Source organism: Neoarius graeffei, chromosome 16, assembly GCF_027579695.1.
Source record: "Neoarius graeffei isolate fNeoGra1 chromosome 16, fNeoGra1.pri, whole genome shotgun sequence".
NCBI classification, from domain to species: domain Eukaryota; kingdom Metazoa; phylum Chordata; class Actinopteri; order Siluriformes; family Ariidae; genus Neoarius; species Neoarius graeffei.
The window spans coordinates 5,989,762-6,009,991 of NC_083584.1; the positions used below are offsets into that span (position 1 = coordinate 5,989,762).

Genomic DNA, 20,230 nt, shown 5'->3' on the forward strand with positions numbered 1-20,230 from the left:
ACCGAGATGTTTCAAATTATCAATGAAATAAAATAAAACAACGCAAACACTGACACTAAAGTAAAAAAAATGTACAATTAAATTAATTTATTTAAATTTGTGAAACTGTAAAAACGACAATTATCCAACAGTAATCACACAAAAAATAAATTAGTCATAATTTTTTTTTGCTTTTTGTTTGATTGTTTAAATCACTAATGTGAAATAAATATATTTTATTTTTTAAAATAATGTTTGGTAGTTTAGTAGTAATTTATTTATCAGCGAATTAGTTCATTTAGATACTTTTTTTGTGCGTACATTTTTGTTTGTTTTCCAAATGAAGTACTGAATGACAAACTGACTGAATAAATGTGTAATAAATGGTGAATTATTATTATTATTATTATTATTATTGTTGTTGTTGTTGTTGACTAAAATGTCACAAAGAAGTATGACAGCACATAGGATATGAGAAAACCAAAGAAACAACAAAAAAGCCTAAATTTCAGGATACCAAGATAAATAAGTGAATACTCTTGGAGTCCATTATGGCCTTTAAACTAGATTAAAGAGAATTATTTTCAAAATTTTGTTGTAAATTTCAGTTTGACTATAACAGGTTTATAAAGTGTGTGTGTGTGTGTGTGTGTGTGTGTGTGTATATATGAGTGTTTAGTCTATGTCTAGTTCCTATCTAGAGTGTTTATACTGTTTATATTGTTTGTTTTTTCAATTATTATATTTTTATTTTTATTTATTGCATTGCCTGTTTGCACTGTGGGTCAGAGAGGACTGAAATTTCATCTGTGCTGTATGTCGAGCATGTATAGCATATTTGACAATAAACTTGACTTGACTTGACTAAAGTGTTGTATTACAGTCTGTGAGCGCCCCCTGGTGGGAATTATATACTTTCTACAATTAAATAAACCCAGTTTATTGCGCCGCCAAACCAGCAGGCGGCGATAGTCAAACTCACTAATGTTTCTCATTCGACGAACACAGAAACAAGGTGACTTCCAATTCACCTTCCGATCCCTTCATGAGTAAACTCCATATAGGGTTTGCCGTGCTGTCTCGTGCACCCTACATAGTGCACTACGTCGGTCATTTAGGACCAAACCACAGACGAACAAAATGGCGCCTGGAGTTCGGTTGAGTTCACGCGCCCGTTAAAAGTTGCTTCAGAGCTCCATGTTTGTGTTTATTTCCCCCTTTTTAACTGGATCATCTTTCAGGCTAACCTGATGTTTGTGGATTTATAAGGTCAGAAATCAGGGATGTTTGTGGCGAAAAGCATCGCGGCGGATCATAAAGATCTCATTCATGATGTTTCTTATGATTTCCACGGCCGCAGGATGGCCACCTGCTCCAGCGACCAGAGTGTGAAGGTATTATTAATAATATTCAGACACATGCACACAGTTAGCCTTTTAACTTTTATTTTATTTAAAGCTGCTTGTAAATGAGTGATATTTCAAACGCGCACGCGCATGTGAACAAGGAACATCCGGGCATTTTGTTGCCTGAAGCAGAAAAACTCGGTGGAATGATTCCGCTGACAGGAAATATAAATAATACTTTAGAAATATTATTATCACAAAATAATAGCGGTAACAGTCAGAATATCGAGATGAAAATGAGCTCGAGTAAGCTAAAGCTAAGAAAGCGTCTTTTTGCGACCGTAGGAAGAGAGATGGCTTTACTGCGCATGCGCATTAAACTCCATTATCACAATTACCTGTAGATGGCGCTGTGCTCGAGAAACAGAAAGCAGCTTTCTGAGAAGAAGAAACCTTTATTTGTCGCATGCACACTTCAAGCCCAGTGAGATTCATCCTCTGCGTTTAACCCATCTGAAGCAGTGAACACACGCGCACACACACTCGGAGCAGTGGGCAGCCACACCAGAGCGCCCGGGGAGCAGTCAGGGGTTCGGCACCTCAGACCAAGGCCGCCCCACGCCAACCGAACTGCATGTCTTTGGACTGTGGAGGAAACCGCAGCACCCGGAGGAAACCCACGCAGACACGGGGAGAACATGCAAACTCCACACAGAAAGGCCCTCGCCGGCCACGGGGCTCGAACCCAGAACCTTCTTGTTGTGAGGCGACGGTGTTAACCACTACAACATCATTCCGCACTTGTCTGTAAAGTGCAGAAAACTTGGGGTGAAAATGTTTAAAGATGTTTTCTCACAATTCAGGGAGGGAAAAAAACCCTCTCCATACATGAAAATCCCTCACCTTTCGGTGAAATTTGCCGTTTTGAAACCAAAACGGGTGACCTACGTGAATCGTGTAGATCCGATGAGAAAAAAAATTGGGGGGGGGGGGGGGTTGATATTGACCCAAAGGGCAAGGAGGTCACTTCGCACCCATAGACAGTTCGTGGCAGTTTGCGCCTCCTCCTCCTGCTTTGATATTGACGCCATAGCGACGAGTACATCTCGCTGCGAAGGGCAAGCAGCATCATTTCGTGCCTCTTCTCCTGCTGGCCAGAGCGTGCACACATCAGTCAGAGTGCAGACCAGACCACCGGAAGCTGGATGGAGTCATCGGACTGAATTTCCTACTTTTTTCAAACTTTCCTGGTTGCTATCAAAACAAACAAAACTTCCGGCTTGATTACGTCAGCATTCGAAAGAGGGCGCGCACGTCTTTTGACAATCCCTGTGTCCGAAATTGCTCGCTACTCACTATATAGGGTACTGTATAGTGGAGACGCCGTTTTGTAGTGCTGTCCGTGCTGAAAGAAATCAAATTAAAAGTCTCAAATTTGATTTAATAAAAGACAGCAGCAAAGAAGAAAGTATTCAGCCTTGATTTAAAAAGAACTGAACGCTGCAGGTACTTCCATATCTCGGCAGGCTGAGTGGTATGCTGGGGCACCTCTTGCCAGCAGACCAGGATCTCCAGAGGGAACTTGTGCGGTTCAGTGTTTTGGGCCTGACCCTCCCCAGCTTCAAGGAGGGAGAGAGCATCGTGGAGTGGTGGGGTCATGTCTGGTTTGTCGAAGACAAGTCCCCCTCCCTGGGTGCACTGGTTAAGTGTTGCCTCTCCATCTTTCATGGACCTAGAGTCGAGTCCTCATTTAGTCTGATGAATGATGTAATTGATCAAAGGAGTGGCAACATGAATGTGGAAACCTTTAATGCAATACAGACGGTCAAGTAGACGCTGATGTCCAGGGGGAAGACAGCTATGCAGCTCTTTAGAAGGGAGGACGTGAAGTTTGGGGAAGTGGACAGAACATTGTGCAAGAACATTAACTCTGCAGCAGCCACATACAAACACCAGCAGAGGGTGAACAAGGAGGAAAAGCAGCAGAGCAAGTATGGCTCTGGAGCAACTTGCAGTGCTCAGCAGGCCAAGAAATCGACTGCTGAAGGAGAGAAGCGGGCAAGGCTGAAACATGTGGCAACTCCGCGAAAATGGGCCATGGAGACACTCAGTGCGTTTACATGCACATAGAGAGAATCGAATTTCTGCCGTTGCTCGACTGAAATCGAAGTTCAAAATGCCATGTATACACCTTAATTCGGCTGAAATTGAACCGAACTTGATTTCTCGGAATCGAGCTACACGACCTAGTTTATGCGATTTCTGCCGAGCTACTTAGTGCATGTATACCCTGTCGAGCTACTTATTCGAGCTACGTATTCGAGCTACTTACTTCAGCACTGCCCCTTCCGGAAGTGACGAGACCACAAGCAGGAAACACAACAGCCTCGGTCGGCATGACAACGAATCATGACAACGGCATGAATCTTTTCTTTTTGTGGCATTGTTTGCACTGTTAAAATTTAGCTCACTTACTGTATCACCAAATACATCTGTACAGCTGTTGCATAGCTGTGAATTGTGTACATAAACAAGTCATTGTATTTGTGTGTGTGTGTGTGTATACACACAAATATATGTCTAACATCTGAAGAATGTCAATAAAAACAAAACAATTGAACTTTTTGTGTGTTTATTAAGACAAGTTAAATTGTAAGCAAAAAAAAATATTTTTTTGTAAGCAAAAAATGGACTTTAGAAAAATATTATTGTGCAAAATAAGTTGTCTTACAAAACAGTGGTCTGCGCCGGACAGTTTGTAGCCATACAGTCTGTTAGAGCAAGCCTAACAGCTTGAACACGGAACTGCCAGTGTTGCCAGATTGGGGGGTTTAAGTGCATTTTAGCGGATTTGAACATGTTTTGGGCTGGAATACGTCAGCAGTATCTGGCAACACTATAATAAGCTCTTCTTCATGACGACAACCGGAAGTGTACCAACACGATGGGGCGTGTAGCGCCATGTGTGGCTCGGGTGCACAATGCACCTTGCACAATAGCCCGATTTCACTTGTGCGTGAAGGATTGGATTTCTCTGGCACCCCTGCTGGGACCCTTTGCTTGATTACCGACAGTAGCTCGATTTGGACGTGCATGTAAACATAGTGACTGGTGGTCCGGGCAAATAAAAGGAAAAAATGATCAGTATTCCTTGTGTGTTCTCCACTTTCTTCGTTCTATTATTCGCATTTTTTCCAGGGCATAATTTCACTATAACTACATGTATTTGAATTTGTATTTGTACTGTATGTCCTTGTGCAAATGTCAATACAGTATAGAGGGCTTTCGCGTGATGTCACCGCACCGTGAGATTTTGTTAGGGCGCTGTATTGGAAGACCAAGTACACATCTATGCAAGTACATACATACATACATAAAACAAACTACACCTGAAATGTAGCAGCAAATTTTCTTTTATTAACATGTTAAGTGTTTTCTTTACTACATTAACAGTCGTTCCATTCTATGAAAGACCTGTCCAGAATTTGTTCATTTATATTTCATATAATAATCAGTGCAGATTAAATGAAATTCTCCACCATCATGTTAAAAAAATTATAGCACTTGACCACTGTTGCAATCTGTATTCATGCTGTTATGGATTTTTATTTCATAATTTATTTTTAATTTACTACTTATCTCTTTTTATTTATATATATTTGAATTATTTGGACATGGGGAAAACTATATTTAAAATCCAAAGAGGGATGGAGGGAGGAAAATTAAAACAAAAGAAATGAAATACATAACATAAATGTGATTAAAATTAAGGATGTTTTTATTCAGTAAACATTTAAAAAAAATTTGCTACAACACTCTAGCCTAGTGACTTACCAGTAACAAAATGGTCTGAACATATTCTGTACTGCTGTAGATTTGAAGTATTCAGATCCGCTCTGCATAAAGCAGCTAAATCCTCTCTCTGTCTCCCGGCAGAAAGCTCCTTGGTTTGCTCCCCTTGTGTCTCAATCACAGCTGGTATTCTGTAGAAAGACTTCTTTTCACCTTTCCCATCAGCTTTGTTGGAACCCTAACACAGCACAAAAGTTTACCATTGTAGGTTTATGATGAATCAAGTGCCTCGTGGGTTTAAATTCCGCGCGCTGCCGTTATTTCCCCCTAATCACGAGTTTGTTGGTCTTCCAATATGGCGCAGGGTCTCTTTTCTTCCGGTTTCTGGTGACGTCAGTGAAAGGGGTCTATACTTAGTAAGGAGGCTATAATATTTATTCTGGGGGAGGGCCCCCGCCCAACAAAATAAAACACCACCAGAGGCCATGTCACCACTCGCGTACCCTTCTCACCTTTTTCATCCCTGACCTGTTTTCATGCCTGCTCTCCCTACGGGACATCCAAATAGCTCATTATACCGAAAAGTACGTAAAACTGAAATGGAGCCGCTCTTCATATTGTTAACTTGACTGCGGATTTGATTACTTACTGTTTGTGGGAAGAAGAGCACATGGAACAGTGATTGTTTCTCTGAGGACTCCGACGCCTTGTCATTAAAGGCGGGGACACGAACTTAGTTCATTAAGTGAAAGTTTGTAGTAAAAGAGCTCGTTATAGCAGAGTTACAGTGTATTCTGCCGTCAAAATAAGACCCAGGAAAGATTCAGGTTTTCCAGAAATGAGCAAGAAACGTTTCCTTTTCATGACTTTTTTTTAAAACAAGAGTAAATACGGGCCAAGTTTGGAAACTAAGCTGTAATTTTGTGATCCTTTATATAAAATATCCAGGGCTGTGAAAAATCCGCGGAATTCCACGAATTTGGCCGCCAAAAATATACTTTTAGTAAATCATCTAATTTTGCAATAACAAATTGGGGGGGGTAGGGGTTGTTGTCTACCGACCGCTAGTAGTCTCATACAGCGAGTGTCACCGAGCCGGCGAGTCTGGGAACGAGCCTACCGCAAATTGTTCTTTCTGTAACGACATTGTAATTTTTTTGGTATATATTTTTTTTTTCTTTTGCGACAATGACAGGCCAGTTTACGGCATTTGTGCCATGCTTACAAACCATGGCGCGAATCTTGTGTTCTTTTCGTTTTACCATTGTGCTCTTTAAACACGCTTTCGATATCAACGGTTTTGAAAAGGAGAATTTCGCGGTATGTCCGCGTCACGGAGGGACATCGTTCAGAGGGAGGACGGTGAGACCGACGATGTCAAAAACATTGACAAGGAAAACGCCATCAAAAATCCATGGAATTGGCGATGGCTGGAGTTTAAAGCCGGTAGTGAATATCTCCATGAGCACATACGGAAGATAAAAGAACCGGGGAAAGCTTATACTGCATCTTGTGCCATCAGGATGTGAAGTACGGTTCTGGTGGAAGAACACGTTTGGTTGACCATGTTAAAGGAAAAAAAACATGCGGAATTGGTGAAATTGAAGCTGTTGGACTATAGATTACCAGGTAGACCAACTTGTTCACATTTATTATTTATGTAGTTTTAACTTATGTTATTGTTCATAATGTTCATTGTTATCATGAATATGTAATGAAAGAGAGACCAAAAGAGCAAGGAAAAGCCGTATAGAAAGTCAGAAAGAAAAGAGTAGGCTTTCTAAGCTGAAGAAACTGCTAACAAAGAAAAGGAAATAAATATAAATATTGACTTGTAAATAGTTGTATATAGTTTTTGACTAGAATCTGTCTAACATGAACAAGAGAGACATTTTGGTATTGAATCAGTTCAAAAACATTAGTGGCTTATTTAATAGTCAGGCCATCCTTAAAAAAAAATCCGTTTCCTGTCCACCGGGTGGGCAAAAAAAATTTCAGTCAGGAGGGAGGGATTTTTTATTTTTTTTTTTAATGGATGGATAAGAAATCGCAGTGCTGTGTTTTGCTTTTTCTTTCAGTACTTTTTTATTACAAAAGCAGACACATTTAATAAAATGACAGTTTAATCAACTGAAACTTGTACAAAAACTTTAAGTTGGCATTTTAAATGCTGACTGCAACATTTGCAAAACTTTTACAAAGCTACTTAAAATGTCCGACACACGGACTTTTTGTAGTTCTAAATCGAGCGTTAGGCCTAGTTCGGATGAAATTACACTATTAAAATGATCACTGAATGATTTGTTTTTCTGAATCTTTACTATTTTGTTGTTCGCTAGAATACCATTTTGCGATTTCACACTTCAGCAAATGTTTGAAAACTCCGGATCTCCTTCCTTCATGGTGGCGGCCATTTTTTTGTGCCGCACGGCGCATGCGCAGAGCTGATTCGACAGGGCTTTCCACAAGCGCCGGCTGCCGGCCATACAATTAAGTCCAGCCGGCTACTTTAATGACTATTTTTGTAGCCCACAGGCTCTAAATATTAATTTTCGATTTTAATAAAATTAAATGTTTATCTAACGGACTGACAATAATGTCAAACTGAACCGCTGATCAAGGGAGAGTAACTCATCCGCGCCCCGACATGTGGTGTGCGCGCGCACTCAGCTGCGTGAATGTGTCATGCACCGAAAATAAGAGATTTACAAGCCAGGAACGCCTCATGATACAATACGCAAGAAAAGAGAGAAGATTTACTGCCATTTTATTTTGTACTTGAGTAAAGTGAATAAATAAATGGTCTGTGGAAAATACATTTAATCCTGGGAACTGCGTGCACAGGAGTTTATTTTGTGTTTACCCCCCTGGCTACTTATTTGTCATGGCTGGCTAGTATGAGCCTTAGTGGAAAGCCCTGGGAATGCGGAAATGTCAAGTTCGATTTTGGATTTACGAACCCAAAAAAAATGTCGAAAAACCGGCGTTAAAAAAAAAAAATTTCAACCGCACAAACAGCACTCACCCGGCCGGTGGACCGGAAACAGAAAATTTTTTAATAATGGCCTTAGTCTGGAATTTCCCCCTGGAAAAGACATTATGGGACCCAATGAATTGATACGAATCGACACAAGAATATAAGTGAATTTACAATATGAGGCATGTTATTGATATATTTTCATTCTTCAAGTGAACCCTTATCAGTTAAAAGGTAAATCAGTTCAAATTGTATTATTTCAACATAGTAATAACAGTTCAAATTAAATGGCGTGGTTGAGAAAATATTTGCTTTCAGGAGATGCTTCAAATCTATCAATATACACAAAATCTGTTCAGCTTCTGGGGCCCTGCGGCCCCCAGGCCCCCTGCTAAAATTGTTTCCTCGGATTTTGTCATTTCTGTTTCACAGTCCTGAATATCTCTCGTTAACATCGCTATCCCGCAATAAGGGCTGTTTGAATTGGTTTAAATGAATGTTTGGTGTTACTGTTAGCATAAAATGTATCTCGTGGTTTTTTTTTTTGTTCTGTTTTTGCTGTAGGTTTGGGACAAAAGTGACCGCGGCGAGTGGCACTGCACAGCGAGCTGGAAGGTCCGTTACATGGTGTTTTACCTTCGTAAATAAACTGAACATGGGAGCAATAATTGTTTTTGTTTTTTTTAATGTGCTGTAACTGTAGTAATGTGTGTGCGTGATATTTTCAGACTCACAGTGGCTCTGTGTGGCGTGTGACGTGGGCTCACCCGGAGTTCGGCCAGGTTTTAGCCTCCTGTTCCTTTGACCGCACCGCTGCGGTTTGGGAGGAGATCGTCGGGGAGTCGAACGATAAACAGCGCGGCCTCAGCCACTGGGTCAGTCTGAGTCATTTAATCTCTCTCTCTCTCTCTCTCTCTCACTCTCTCACACACACACACACACACACACACAGCTCATATGAGCTCCAGGAACTAAACTTCACACTTTAATTATTTATTTAGTTAGCTGTTTTTATTATCCTGGACCGTTTGAAAGGTTGTGTGTGTTGAACGTAATGTGAACAAGAGCTTTGGAATCGTGTGTGTGTGTAGATTAAGAGGACGACTCTAGTGGACAGCAGGACGTCAGTGACGGATGTAAAGTTCGCTCCGAAGCACATGGGTCTGGTTCTGGCCACGTGCTCAGCTGACGGTGTGGTTCGTATCTACGAAGCTCCAGACGTGATGAACCTGAGCCAGTGGAGCCTCCAGCACGAGATCTCCTGCAAACTCTCGTGCTCCTGCATCTCCTGGAACCCCTCCAGGTGTGTGTGCTTGTTAGAGTTAATGAAAACACACCTCTTGCTGTTATTTTCAGTGAGAGAAAACACACACATCAGAGCATGGCAATGTGTGTACACAGCATTCTAAAAAGAGAAAAAAAGCACGTAACTGACTCGTGTCGGCCTTTAGATCCTCGACTTCTGGGAAGTTTGCATTTTAAATTTTTGAAGAATCATCAGCATTAATCACACAGTACCTTCTGTGTGTGGGTGGGGCTAAAAACAAACAACAACAAAACCATAACCAATAGCATTAGGTTTTGTTCCAGCTTCCCTCGATTACAAATTTTTTTTTTCCCTCTCTTTTTCTCTCCCTCCCCCCCCTTCCATATATCCTGTGTGTGTGTTCATGTTCCAGCTCGCGTGCTCACGCCCCGATGATCGCAGTCGGCAGTGACGACAGCAACGTGACCTACACCGGAAAAGTGCAGATCTACGAGTACAACGAAAACACCAGGTGAGTCTGTGAGAAAGCGTTCTACTGACGAGCAGGCTGAGCTCCTCAACACGTCCTGGATTCCTCGATCTCATTTCACACACGCGCTCTTCCTCAGCTTCTACACCATGCACACAGGGATGGAGATGTTTCCGTGGTCGTATATCGCCCCTCCCTTTACGTTCACTTCCTGATGTCGGTCCTCCTCTCTAACAGGAAGTACGCCAAAGCAGAAACCCTGATGACCGTCACGGATCCGGTCCACGACATCGCCTTCGCACCGAACCTCGGGAGGTCCTTCCACGTCCTGGCCATCGCAACCAAAGACGTGCGCATTTTCAAGCTCGTACCTTTGCGGTGAGTGAGTGGGTCAAACACGAAATTTGCATGATTATGATTATTATTTTAGCACATCAGTGCTCCAGAGAGCTAACATTTTTGCTAATTTTTCAAAAGATTATTTACATTTACTAATTAAAACAATGCCCGGACATTGTGTGTGTTGATGTTTTCCTGTGTGTGCTCCTCCAGGAGAGAGAGCTCCACCAGCTCGGGCCCCACCAAGTTCGAGGTGCAGTTAATGGCTCAGTTCGACAGCCACAACTCTCAGGTGTGGCGCGTGAGCTGGAACATCACCAGCACGCTGCTCGCCTCGTCGGGGGACGACGGCTGCGTCCGGCTCTGGAAAGGTCAGATGTCCTAAACACTTACACTAAATATCCTGGATTACAACTGCAGTGGAAAAAGGAAAAAAACTCACTTGTTTGGATCCAAGCAGAGAAAACAAATCTTTATTGCTGGTTTCTGAATGCAAAGGGAGAAGCAGAGCATAGATTGGTTCGGGGCGCGCGTGTGTGTGTGTGTGTGTCTCCCCTTCCTCATGATGGCTTTTTAAATCCTTGCAGAACATTTCTGTTAAAAGCCGTAACCCAGTCCAAGATTCTCCAGTTTTCAAAAATAGAAGGTGGTGGCAGGGGCTTGGGTGCCACCTCGGCCCCCAACAGGGTCCAGGGGCGGAGCCCCGGTGGGGGGCCTGAAGCTGACGGACTTTGAGCTTTTTTTGACAGGGAAACTGGCCAATAAATGGATAGGAAATGCTAAATCATTTATTAAAATCATTTTACAAAAAATTAACACATTCTTACTGTACATATCATCTGACGGACAACGGCCAAAGATAGAACTTTTAATACAAGATGTTTTATTGGGTCCGGTTTCCCAAAGTAGCAGCAGAAATTTAACACAATAAATTATAATAATAAAATAAAAGTTCAAGTAATTACAGCAAAATACTTTGCTTACAAAACAGAATATTGTATTGCAGTATGTTTGCACCGCCTGATTACACGCTCGTTACAGGACGACTACATAACAGTCAGGGCCCATGACCCAACTAACCCACCTCCCTTCAGAGGGCTGGATATAGTGGCCCGTCCCCGCCCACTGGAAGATACCGATTACTTTATATTACCAACATCGCATAAACCATACATTTACATCACAACCTCAGGTCTAAGTGCAGCCAATAATCTCTATAATTCATAAACAAAATACCCAATTACAATAAATGCATACTTTTTTTTTTTACAATGCACATAATTATTGTTAATTGGGTGAAACCACTCCAGTCCCTGCACGAGCTGGTGCGTGCATCCGAGACTGGCACTACAAAGCCCCCGTAGTTCGGGTCCTTTGACCCCGGAACCCGGAAGTCCTGCAGTAAACAAACACTGAAGCAACGGGAAAAATGCAGCTCTCGCCTACACGATCACAGATACGTAAAATAAAAGACCTGAACTTAACTAGTGTGTGTGTGTGTGCGCTGTTCTATGATGACTGTAACTGTGCATGGTCAGAAAAGACGATAGATAAGCGTAACTGTTGCACAATAACGCTACAACAACCTGCGTGTGCACTGCAAAGTTCTTTAGCTGCTGGCGAGCTGCAGCTTGTAGCTTCTAGTGTTACTGTTTGTCGGTGTGGTGTAATGTGATTAGATTAGATAAAACTTTATTGATCCCTTTGGGAGGGTTCCCTCAGGGAAATTAAGATTCCAGCAGCATCATTACAGATAAATAGAGAACTTCTAGATAAATTAAGTATTTACATATACAAATATCTAAAAAGAATAAGATATGAGGAAGGATGGGGGGGAGAAGGGGGGGTGGTAGGAGAGATGAATGAATTCTAATTTGTAAATTGTAAGGGGTTTTTTTTTTTCCCTTTTTTTAGAGGTTTTTTTTTTTTAACCATTAGGCCACACCAGTTTAATTAGTTGGTTCTCTGATTTTTTTCAGGAAAAATATGAAGCAAACGGGCGAAATAAAATAAAAAAAAATGCTCTGATGGTAAAATTAACGGTGGAAATCGACCAAACGATACAGGCAAACCAGTAAGCAGAATTTCAACACACCTGTCAAAGATTTTACGCTTCTATTCGCTGAATATCCTCACAATCACAAACCCAGGCTTTGCAGGATTCCCCTCCACAGGCATGTTTCTTCCACAAGTCTTTATCGAAAGTGAAAGGAGCGACTTGATTGGTTTTTGACGTCACGTGACCTTTTCTGTTGGCAGGAGTCTGATTTCGATTTTATTTATTTATTTATTTTTGCATTTTCTTCAAGCGGCGATTCCGAGAACCAACTAATTGAATTGGTGTGGCCTAATTTATTTTTTGTTAGTTATTTAGAGGGCCACGTGTAAATTATCTATAATGATATTTAGTGTCACCCTTAAATAAAGTTCTTAAAAAGATATTGCACTTTATATTGCACATTTGTCCAGTATTGCTTATTGTCAGGCTAGGCTACTGTTCCTTCCTGTCCTCTGTCCTCCTGTTCCCCCTCCTCCCCCCCAGAGAGGAGTTGTACAGTCTGATGGCGTGAGGGATAAAGGAGTTTTTGAGTCTGTTCGTCCTGCACTTGGGACGGAGCATTCTGTCACTGAACAGGCTCCTCTGGTTGCTGATGACGGTGTGCAGAGGGTGACTGGAGTCGTCCATGATGTTCAATAGTTTGTCCATAGACCTCTTCTCTGCCACCGTCACCAGAGAGTCCAGCTTCACGCCGACCACAGAGCCGGCCCGCCTGATCAGTTTGTCCAGCCTGGATGTGTCCTTCTTGGATGTGCTGCCCCCCCAGCACACCACAGTGTAAAACAGGACACTGGTGACCACAGACTGATAGAACATCCACAGGAGTTTCCTGCAGATGTTAAAGGACCACAGCCTGCTCTGTCCCTTCCTGTATAAGTGATTGGTGTTGCAAGTCCTGTCCAGCCACAGCCCGAGGTACTTGTAGGAATCCACAGCCTCCACCTCGACTCCCTCGATCAGAACTGGTTGTGACCTCCTGAAGTCAATGACCAGCTCCTTGGTCTTCGAGGTGTTGAGCTGCAGATGGTTCCTGTTGCACCACACAGCAAAGTCCCTCACCAGGCTCCTATACTCCTCCTCTCTGTCGTCACTGATACACCCAACGATGGCTGTGGTGTGGTGTAACACAGAGATAGACCTCGATCTGCAGCGCTCTGTGTCTCAATCTGTATGCAGCCGGCTGGATGGTTTTCTACTACAATCGCGTGGCCACTTCAGGTAGCCCCGTATGCATTCGTTTAAAGCTCATAGGCAACGGTTTTAATTTTATGCACATTTGAAACTTTATATGTTAAATCCTCTGTAATTTTCTTCTGGTCCCAAGAAGTATTGTTAATAAGTAATAATTAAAATAAGTTTGCGAGGATTGCAGCGAATTTCTGTTCGGCTATTTTCGTGACCACTCGGCGTGTGACGCCATTTAAGACAAACAAACCGCTTGAGTTGAGCCCACTTCCGTTTACTTACATTGCCGTTCAGGTTGAGTGCAGACGTGCGTTCAGGAATCTCCAAAGAAAAACCCGGTTTTTATGCGCGGTGAAAGTGCGCATAAGTGAGATGTAAACAAAGCTTCGGAAATTGGGCAAAACAGTGTGTTTTTTTAACAGTTTTATGGGTCATTCTATGAAACCGGTGCCTTTTCCACATTGCAATTCTTAAAAAAATAATTTAAGATAAGCTATTTTTTAAGATACTCATATTAAATGTGACATCAGAGCTGCAAAAAAATGTATTTTCCCACCTCATGCATAAATTCCTGTTAATATTATCCTTTTTATTGTGCCCCAGGTGTCGTGTGTTACCACCCTGTAACGGACAAGATGCACTAAATTTGAATACAAAGTGTTAAAGGGTGGTATGTTACAGGGTGGTAAATTTCACCTCAGAATGACCTCAGCTAGTTCTGATAATAACTAGCATAGCTAACAAGTGTACAATCCAGTTTACAAATCTATTTTCCTTAAAAGCTGAAAAAAACCAAGATTTTTTTTTTATAGTTTCCCTGTCTGTTATGCGTTACAGGGTGGTAAGGTTAAGCTTAACAGACCCTATCTAACTACCAAAAAGAGCAAATAAATCATATCAAATTGTGTGGGAACTTGCCTGCTTGGGATCCTGACTTTGGCCAAGGGTTTGAGTGATGTCATCAGCTTCCTGTGATGTCACTTAAAGAGACACTGTCTTTCTAACAGCCAAAACGTGTAAGCGTTACAGGGTGGTATGTAAAATTGTGGGACGAGCATAAATTGTGATTTTTAGATAATAAATGATACTTTTATTCTAAACAAAACTATTGTATTTTACGAAGGATGTAATTTTATTCATGAAATTAATAAAAATTGTTTGAAAAATGTATATATTTATGTAAATATGTTAGGTGCAAATTCCATACGGGACTTCCTGGACATGGGAAAATAGGTTGTGTATTTGATGATAAGATGAAAAAAATGTAGGATTTTTGTTTACAGTGACCAGTAAAACATGCATTGTGTAATTCACAACACTTAAATAAACAGTTTTGTTCATTTGAAATACATTTTCACAATTTCTGACATTTTTTTAGAGGTCATGAAATTATGCGGACACAAAAGGCACCGGTTTCGTAGAATGACCCCTTATTCAATTTTAGGGTGCAAATTAGACCCTACGATAGAAAGATTGAATTCCCTTTTTGGGTCGTTCTTCTAGACAAAGTTGATATTCTACGTTCTACCTCCGACCGTTGCCTATGACCTTTAATGGTCTTCTGCGTGTTAAATAGTTACAAAATTATAATAAAGCGAATACTTTATTTGATGTATACTGATGAAGTAACAGGGGTTTTTTTTTTGTTTGTTTTTGGGTCAAGGGAAGGGTGGCGGGCCAGAATTATAACGTGGCGGCGCACCACTTTAAAAGCGCCCATGGAGAGCACTGCAGTCCAAAGCAAGGATTTAAACTCTAACTAGTGAAGGAATTGTCCTTTGTCAGCAAATATGTTCCCTTTAGGTGTTTTCCTAATATTTAGTAGACCCAGGGGACTGACCGCTATTGTTGTTAACCTCTTCCTGCACACACTAACTGTTATGTACACACACAGAGCCCTGGGTTCATGAACGGGTTATGAACCCCTAACACACACACACACACACACACACACACACACACACACACACACAGGGCTGTACTAAAAATTCCATTACACAAGCTAATGTGGTGTGACCGGTAGAGCACAGGAAACACTGCTGTAATGTTAGTTCGCTTGCTAATATCACAGTAGCGCGCTGTTTAGTTAACTTAGCTAGCCTGGACAGCGCGTCGTCTCTGCAGGAGCTAAACTCCCAGATCTTTACTGAGTGAATTAGCTGGAAGGACTTGGACAGCTCAGACTACAGAGATCATGTTCTAATGAGCTAATGACTGAATAATTGTGTTTGTGTGTGTTTAGCAAACTACATGGACAACTGGAAGTGCACAGGGATCCTGCGTGGTGATGGGAGCCCGGTGAACGGCTCCTCCGTCTCAGCTGGAGCTCTGAGTGCCGCCGCAGCTTCAGGAGCTCAGAATAGCGGTGTGGGAGGTGTCGGGGCGGGCAGGTACGACCCGGGTTCAGCCCAACCAGCATGACTTCTCTGAAGTGTGTGTGTTTGCAGAGTGTGTATGCTGAGTTCTTATCGCATGCTAATTAATTTCTTTGATATAAGCATGAAGCACACTTTATTCATTTTTTTAAGTATAGAAAAGCAAAATAATAGATTAGAATTCTCCAAAAGCACCAGGCATGTGAGTGATGTCATACTGAGAACCTGAATAAATAATTCTCTGAATGTTGAGTAAGACAGGAAGTTGTTGCTGTTTATCAGTACTGGTTTAGTTTATTTAAGACATTTAAAATAAATATGGTATTTTCCGGATTATAAAACACTACGGATCGCGAGCCGCATCGTCCTCGACACACATTTAACTTTCAACGGAATCTGAATTATCGTGGTCATGATCGTGTTTGTCCTGTTAGTGTTGCTTTGGCTTTTTCTGTGGTTATGACCTTGATCTGTTCTCGTTATCACGCGAGTAATGGCGTCATCTTGCTTCCACGTGACCCTGCGTTCACACTGTCGAGCCAAATAAAAGGAACTGACAGTTGGTCAGACTGAGCCGTGATGCTGTAAAGCGACAGATAATCTGCTTGAATGATTCGTCAGACAGATCATGTGACGCCCGGTCTGACGTTTGTTCACTTCCTTCCTACGTGTGATTCGTGCTCATGGACTTCCTGACATATAAAAACTGAAGGAAGACAACTTTGTGAAATTGCATTTAATTAGAAGCGATGCGAGAGACCCGTGACCTGCCACCGTGAACCTAAAGCCAGAGTCTCGTATGTTTTCTCAACAAACGTTTACAGAACCCTACAGTCAGCTTTCGCTACCTGCTTCACACAAAACTCAAACTCAACTTGAACAAATTACGGTGCTCAAGTGTCACTTTTGCGGCTGCGCAGAAGTGCAGAGAGCAAATCGGATCATAACCCTTAAAACGATCCTGAAGCTTGGGGCCAGAAAAGTGCTCGGGGCGGGTGGTGATGTGTTTCAGCTCCACTCTTGAGAGGACAATAAGGAAGAAATGTCTTTTAAAAAAAAAAAAAGTTTTATACAGAAAAGAAATTACGGATGTTAGCATGTCAACAAATCAATAAAATTTAACAGCAAAACAGGAGTGATGTTTATCAGACTGTAATTTTATGCAAATGAGAAGCAAAATTAACCAATCAGAGTGAAGGAGGATGATATCCAGGATGAAACGTAACACAATGGCTTCTGGTAACCATTAGTCTGGCTAACGCGACTTCAAAGCTCTCCGAGCTATTGGTCTGGCCAAGATATTAAGCCCAACCGTTTCCCAGAGCCCGTGGTTGACCCGCCTCCCTGAAATGCCTCAGTTTGCTACTGGTCGAAGCCAGAAAAGGCTGTGACGAAGCTTAAACCAATCACATCACTCTTTCCTCTGACGTATGCGACGCGACGGGGCTAACTGGTAGATTAAACTCTTACCGAAGCCGGTCGGGAGCAAGGCGAAAACGTCCTTCCTTTCAATAAATCCCTCCAGGGCTGCTCTTTGCTCCGTTTTCAATGAGAACTTCCCGTTGAATGCTTTCAATACAGCATCTACCGCTGTGTTAAAGGCTTGCCGCTGCTCCATGTTCGGGATGTGAATGAAGCGCTTCCGGCATAGATTCTGTAAACAATCTATGGCTTCCGGTCGCAGTTCTACTACATCAGTGCCTTGAACACGCCTCTACCCAGGGCCGTTGGAGATGCTCAAAGTTGATTGGCTCCCGATTTTTCGGGAGCTTGGAAATGCTGTCGATAGTTTGCCTGGCCAGACTAAGCTCGCAACAGGCCCTCGTTGCGTCACACTAAAGGCCAATTTATGCTGACAACCCAGTCCTCGCAGACGGTGTCGCAGATAGTGTCTGCGTAGCCCCCCCACCTTCGCAGACGCTCTGCACGCACCTCCCAAAAATTGTGACCACCGCAGAAGCCTCGCAGACAAGAGGGCTCTGATTGGTCCACTCTACATCCGCTGTACACGCACTTCCGCTTCCCTACTTTCCCGGTTTGGTTTGTTTTCACGACCGGCATTTTTAAAAACACGAGCGAAGATGGAGCAGCACGAAGAGCGGTTGATCGAGGAAGTACGTACATCTATACGACTCCAGTGCTAGCCATTATAAAAAAAAAAAAAGTTCTAGTCATTATAAGTAACCGGAGGATAAACACTCCACTAACCACACCCACCAACTACTCCTAGCGACTTCGCGCCCCCTTGCGTTGTGGCGGTGAATAACATCGCGCACGCCTATTACTCCCCGCTCAACGATAAATTACAACTGTCTGTGAAAAGCTATCTGTGAAAGCCTTGTCGCAAGAGCATGCAGAGGCCTTTAGGATGGGCGGGCCCAGGCTAGGTAACCATAACAACCAACATTGAGGGATTTAGCACTGTGTTTTGCTCTACAAGCTGAGAGTCCTGCATAATGTGTTTTTAAAGTCCAGAAAATACAGGAAGTCCAGTTCCAGGGCACAGAGTAATGATGTCATCGTGAGCGAATGATGAGAGCCGAGGCTGATTCACTGCCACTTGACCACCTTGTGTGTGTGTGTGTGTGTGTGTGTGTTTAACAGGTCAGGTGATTGTTTAACGTGTATGTGTGTGTTTGTCTTGTTTTTAACAGAAAAAAGACTCAACTGATGCCAGGCTAACGGGGATTGGCTGTTTGCTGCATGACACACACACACACACACACTTCCACAGTTGCATTTCATCCTCAGTCCACTAATCCCACAGAAGTGACTGCGGAGTGTGTGAATAACGGCCCGTACGTACGCACGCGCTGCACGTGTGTGCGTTTAATGTTCCATTGATACTGATGGAAATGTACATCATGATGTTTTTCTGTTTTGTTTAACAAAAAACACAGTAAATGTCAACATTTATTCTGTTTCACTTTTAAAAGAGCTTGGTTGTTATTCAACAAAGAAATTAATCAGTTAATAACTCGATTAAAATGTGCAAAATGATCAATAAAGCAAAAAAGAAATGTTTCAACGATCTGATTCCAATTATAATCCAATTACTGAATTTAAATAATTCTAAATGCATTTTCAGAATGTTGCATTACCCGGTAAAATACCCATAACAGGATTAACTTTGTAGTGAACAAATTGTCTTTTTTTTTTTTTCCTTTAATCTTTTATCTGCTGATTTCTCTCATCGTTGTTACTTTGAGTATTGATCTGTTAGTTGATTTCTGATCAGTTTATCATAAACCTAAGTGTAATATAGTTGGTGATGGAGAGCCACTTATTTATTTCTATATATTACATTACAAACAAAAAGACACGTTCTGAGCGTCAGTGTAGTTAGTGATACTGAGAGACCTGAAGATCAGTCATTTTGTTTAGGATGCATTAAATATCCAAATATTCCTTCATTTCTCTCGTAAATCGCACGTTAGCGGTCTGAACCCCTGCAGTGTGGACTGATGACCTGATGGAGTGTGTTCTGTTGTAACAGATCACTAACAGCAGAGGGAGACACTGAGCTCATCTGACCTGCTTTTCGCTTTCACTCCTCACATCACAGGCTGTCTGCAACTGTGATTATTCTCTCCACATTCACTGGATATGAGCAATCACACGCTCTGATTGGCTACTTGACTACTAGGATGTCAGCTTATATTGAGGTATTTCACCTGACGTCACAGGGTCACGTGACGCCCCGGTGTCCGCCATTTTGAACGTCAAGCTACATACTAACGCTGCAGACAGAGAGGGAGAACCGGCTTGAAAAAAAAACGTGTTACAGACACCTAGAATAGATTAATTTGTCAGTAAGCACTCTATAAATAACCATGGTGTTTGCTTGTTGTGCTGTGGGCTGCCACAACAGACAGGGACAGCGTGCAGGACGCTCCTTTTACCGGTTTCTAGTGATGGGAATTTCGGCTCTTTTTCGGGAGCCGGCTCTTTTGGCTCTTCTTACTATAAGGAGCCGGCTCTTTCGGCTCCCAAACGGCTCCTGAGATTTTATTTTTGATTTAATTGCTGCAATTAACTAGTTAATTAATTACATTATTATTTATATTTTATCAATAGGATGTTTTCCATTTTATTTTTTAGTTTTTGTCGCCATTGTAAAGCTTTGTAAAGTATAGCAGTGTAACAATGTTTTAGCTATAGAAATAAAACTTACTTACCAATTAATAAATTATTTTCTCACAAACATAATGCAAAACTGTGTTATATTACCAATATAAAATACACAGAAGACATCAACTGTTTATCCTTTATGGCTTTATTTCACACTCGACCTTGAACAAAATGCCACAAAATAAATTATGAAGTATAAATCAGGCCTAAGAAACTATGAAGCAAAGTTGGAAATTATTTTAACAAACACAGAACAATGTGCAACAAAATATTTTATTAAATAAAATATTAGACTCCTCTCCCCTGCGCTC

The 20,230-nt window shown here is 41.9% G+C and overlaps 1 protein-coding gene across 1 annotated transcript; it reads left to right on the forward strand.

Annotated features, from left to right (window-relative positions):
* Positions 1-1,085: 1,085 nt before the first annotated feature.
* On the forward strand, positions 1,086-18,816 carry seh1l (SEH1-like (S. cerevisiae)). Its single transcript, XM_060942415.1, has 9 exons — positions 1,086-1,373; positions 8,659-8,709; positions 8,823-8,969; positions 9,186-9,397; positions 9,774-9,872; positions 10,068-10,208; positions 10,383-10,540; positions 15,656-15,803; positions 18,443-18,816. The coding sequence occupies exons 1-9, from the start codon at positions 1,263-1,265 to the stop codon at positions 18,468-18,470; spliced, it is 1,095 nt and encodes a 364-aa protein (XP_060798398.1). The 5' UTR covers positions 1,086-1,262; the 3' UTR covers positions 18,471-18,816.
* Positions 18,817-20,230: the final 1,414 nt, after the last annotated feature.

Bases quoted from the DNA above. Each gene is read 5' to 3' on its own strand.
- seh1l (XM_060942415.1), top strand. From the start codon at position 1,263: ATGTTTGTGGCGAAAAGCATCGCGGCGGATCATAAAGATCTCATTCAT. The intron at 9,873-10,067 runs GTGAGTCTGTGA...CCTCTCTAACAG, and splicing joins GAGTACAACGAAAACACCAG to GAAGTACGCCAAAGCAGAAA. The intron at 10,209-10,382 runs GTGAGTGAGTGG...GTGCTCCTCCAG, and splicing joins TTCAAGCTCGTACCTTTGCG to GAGAGAGAGCTCCACCAGCT.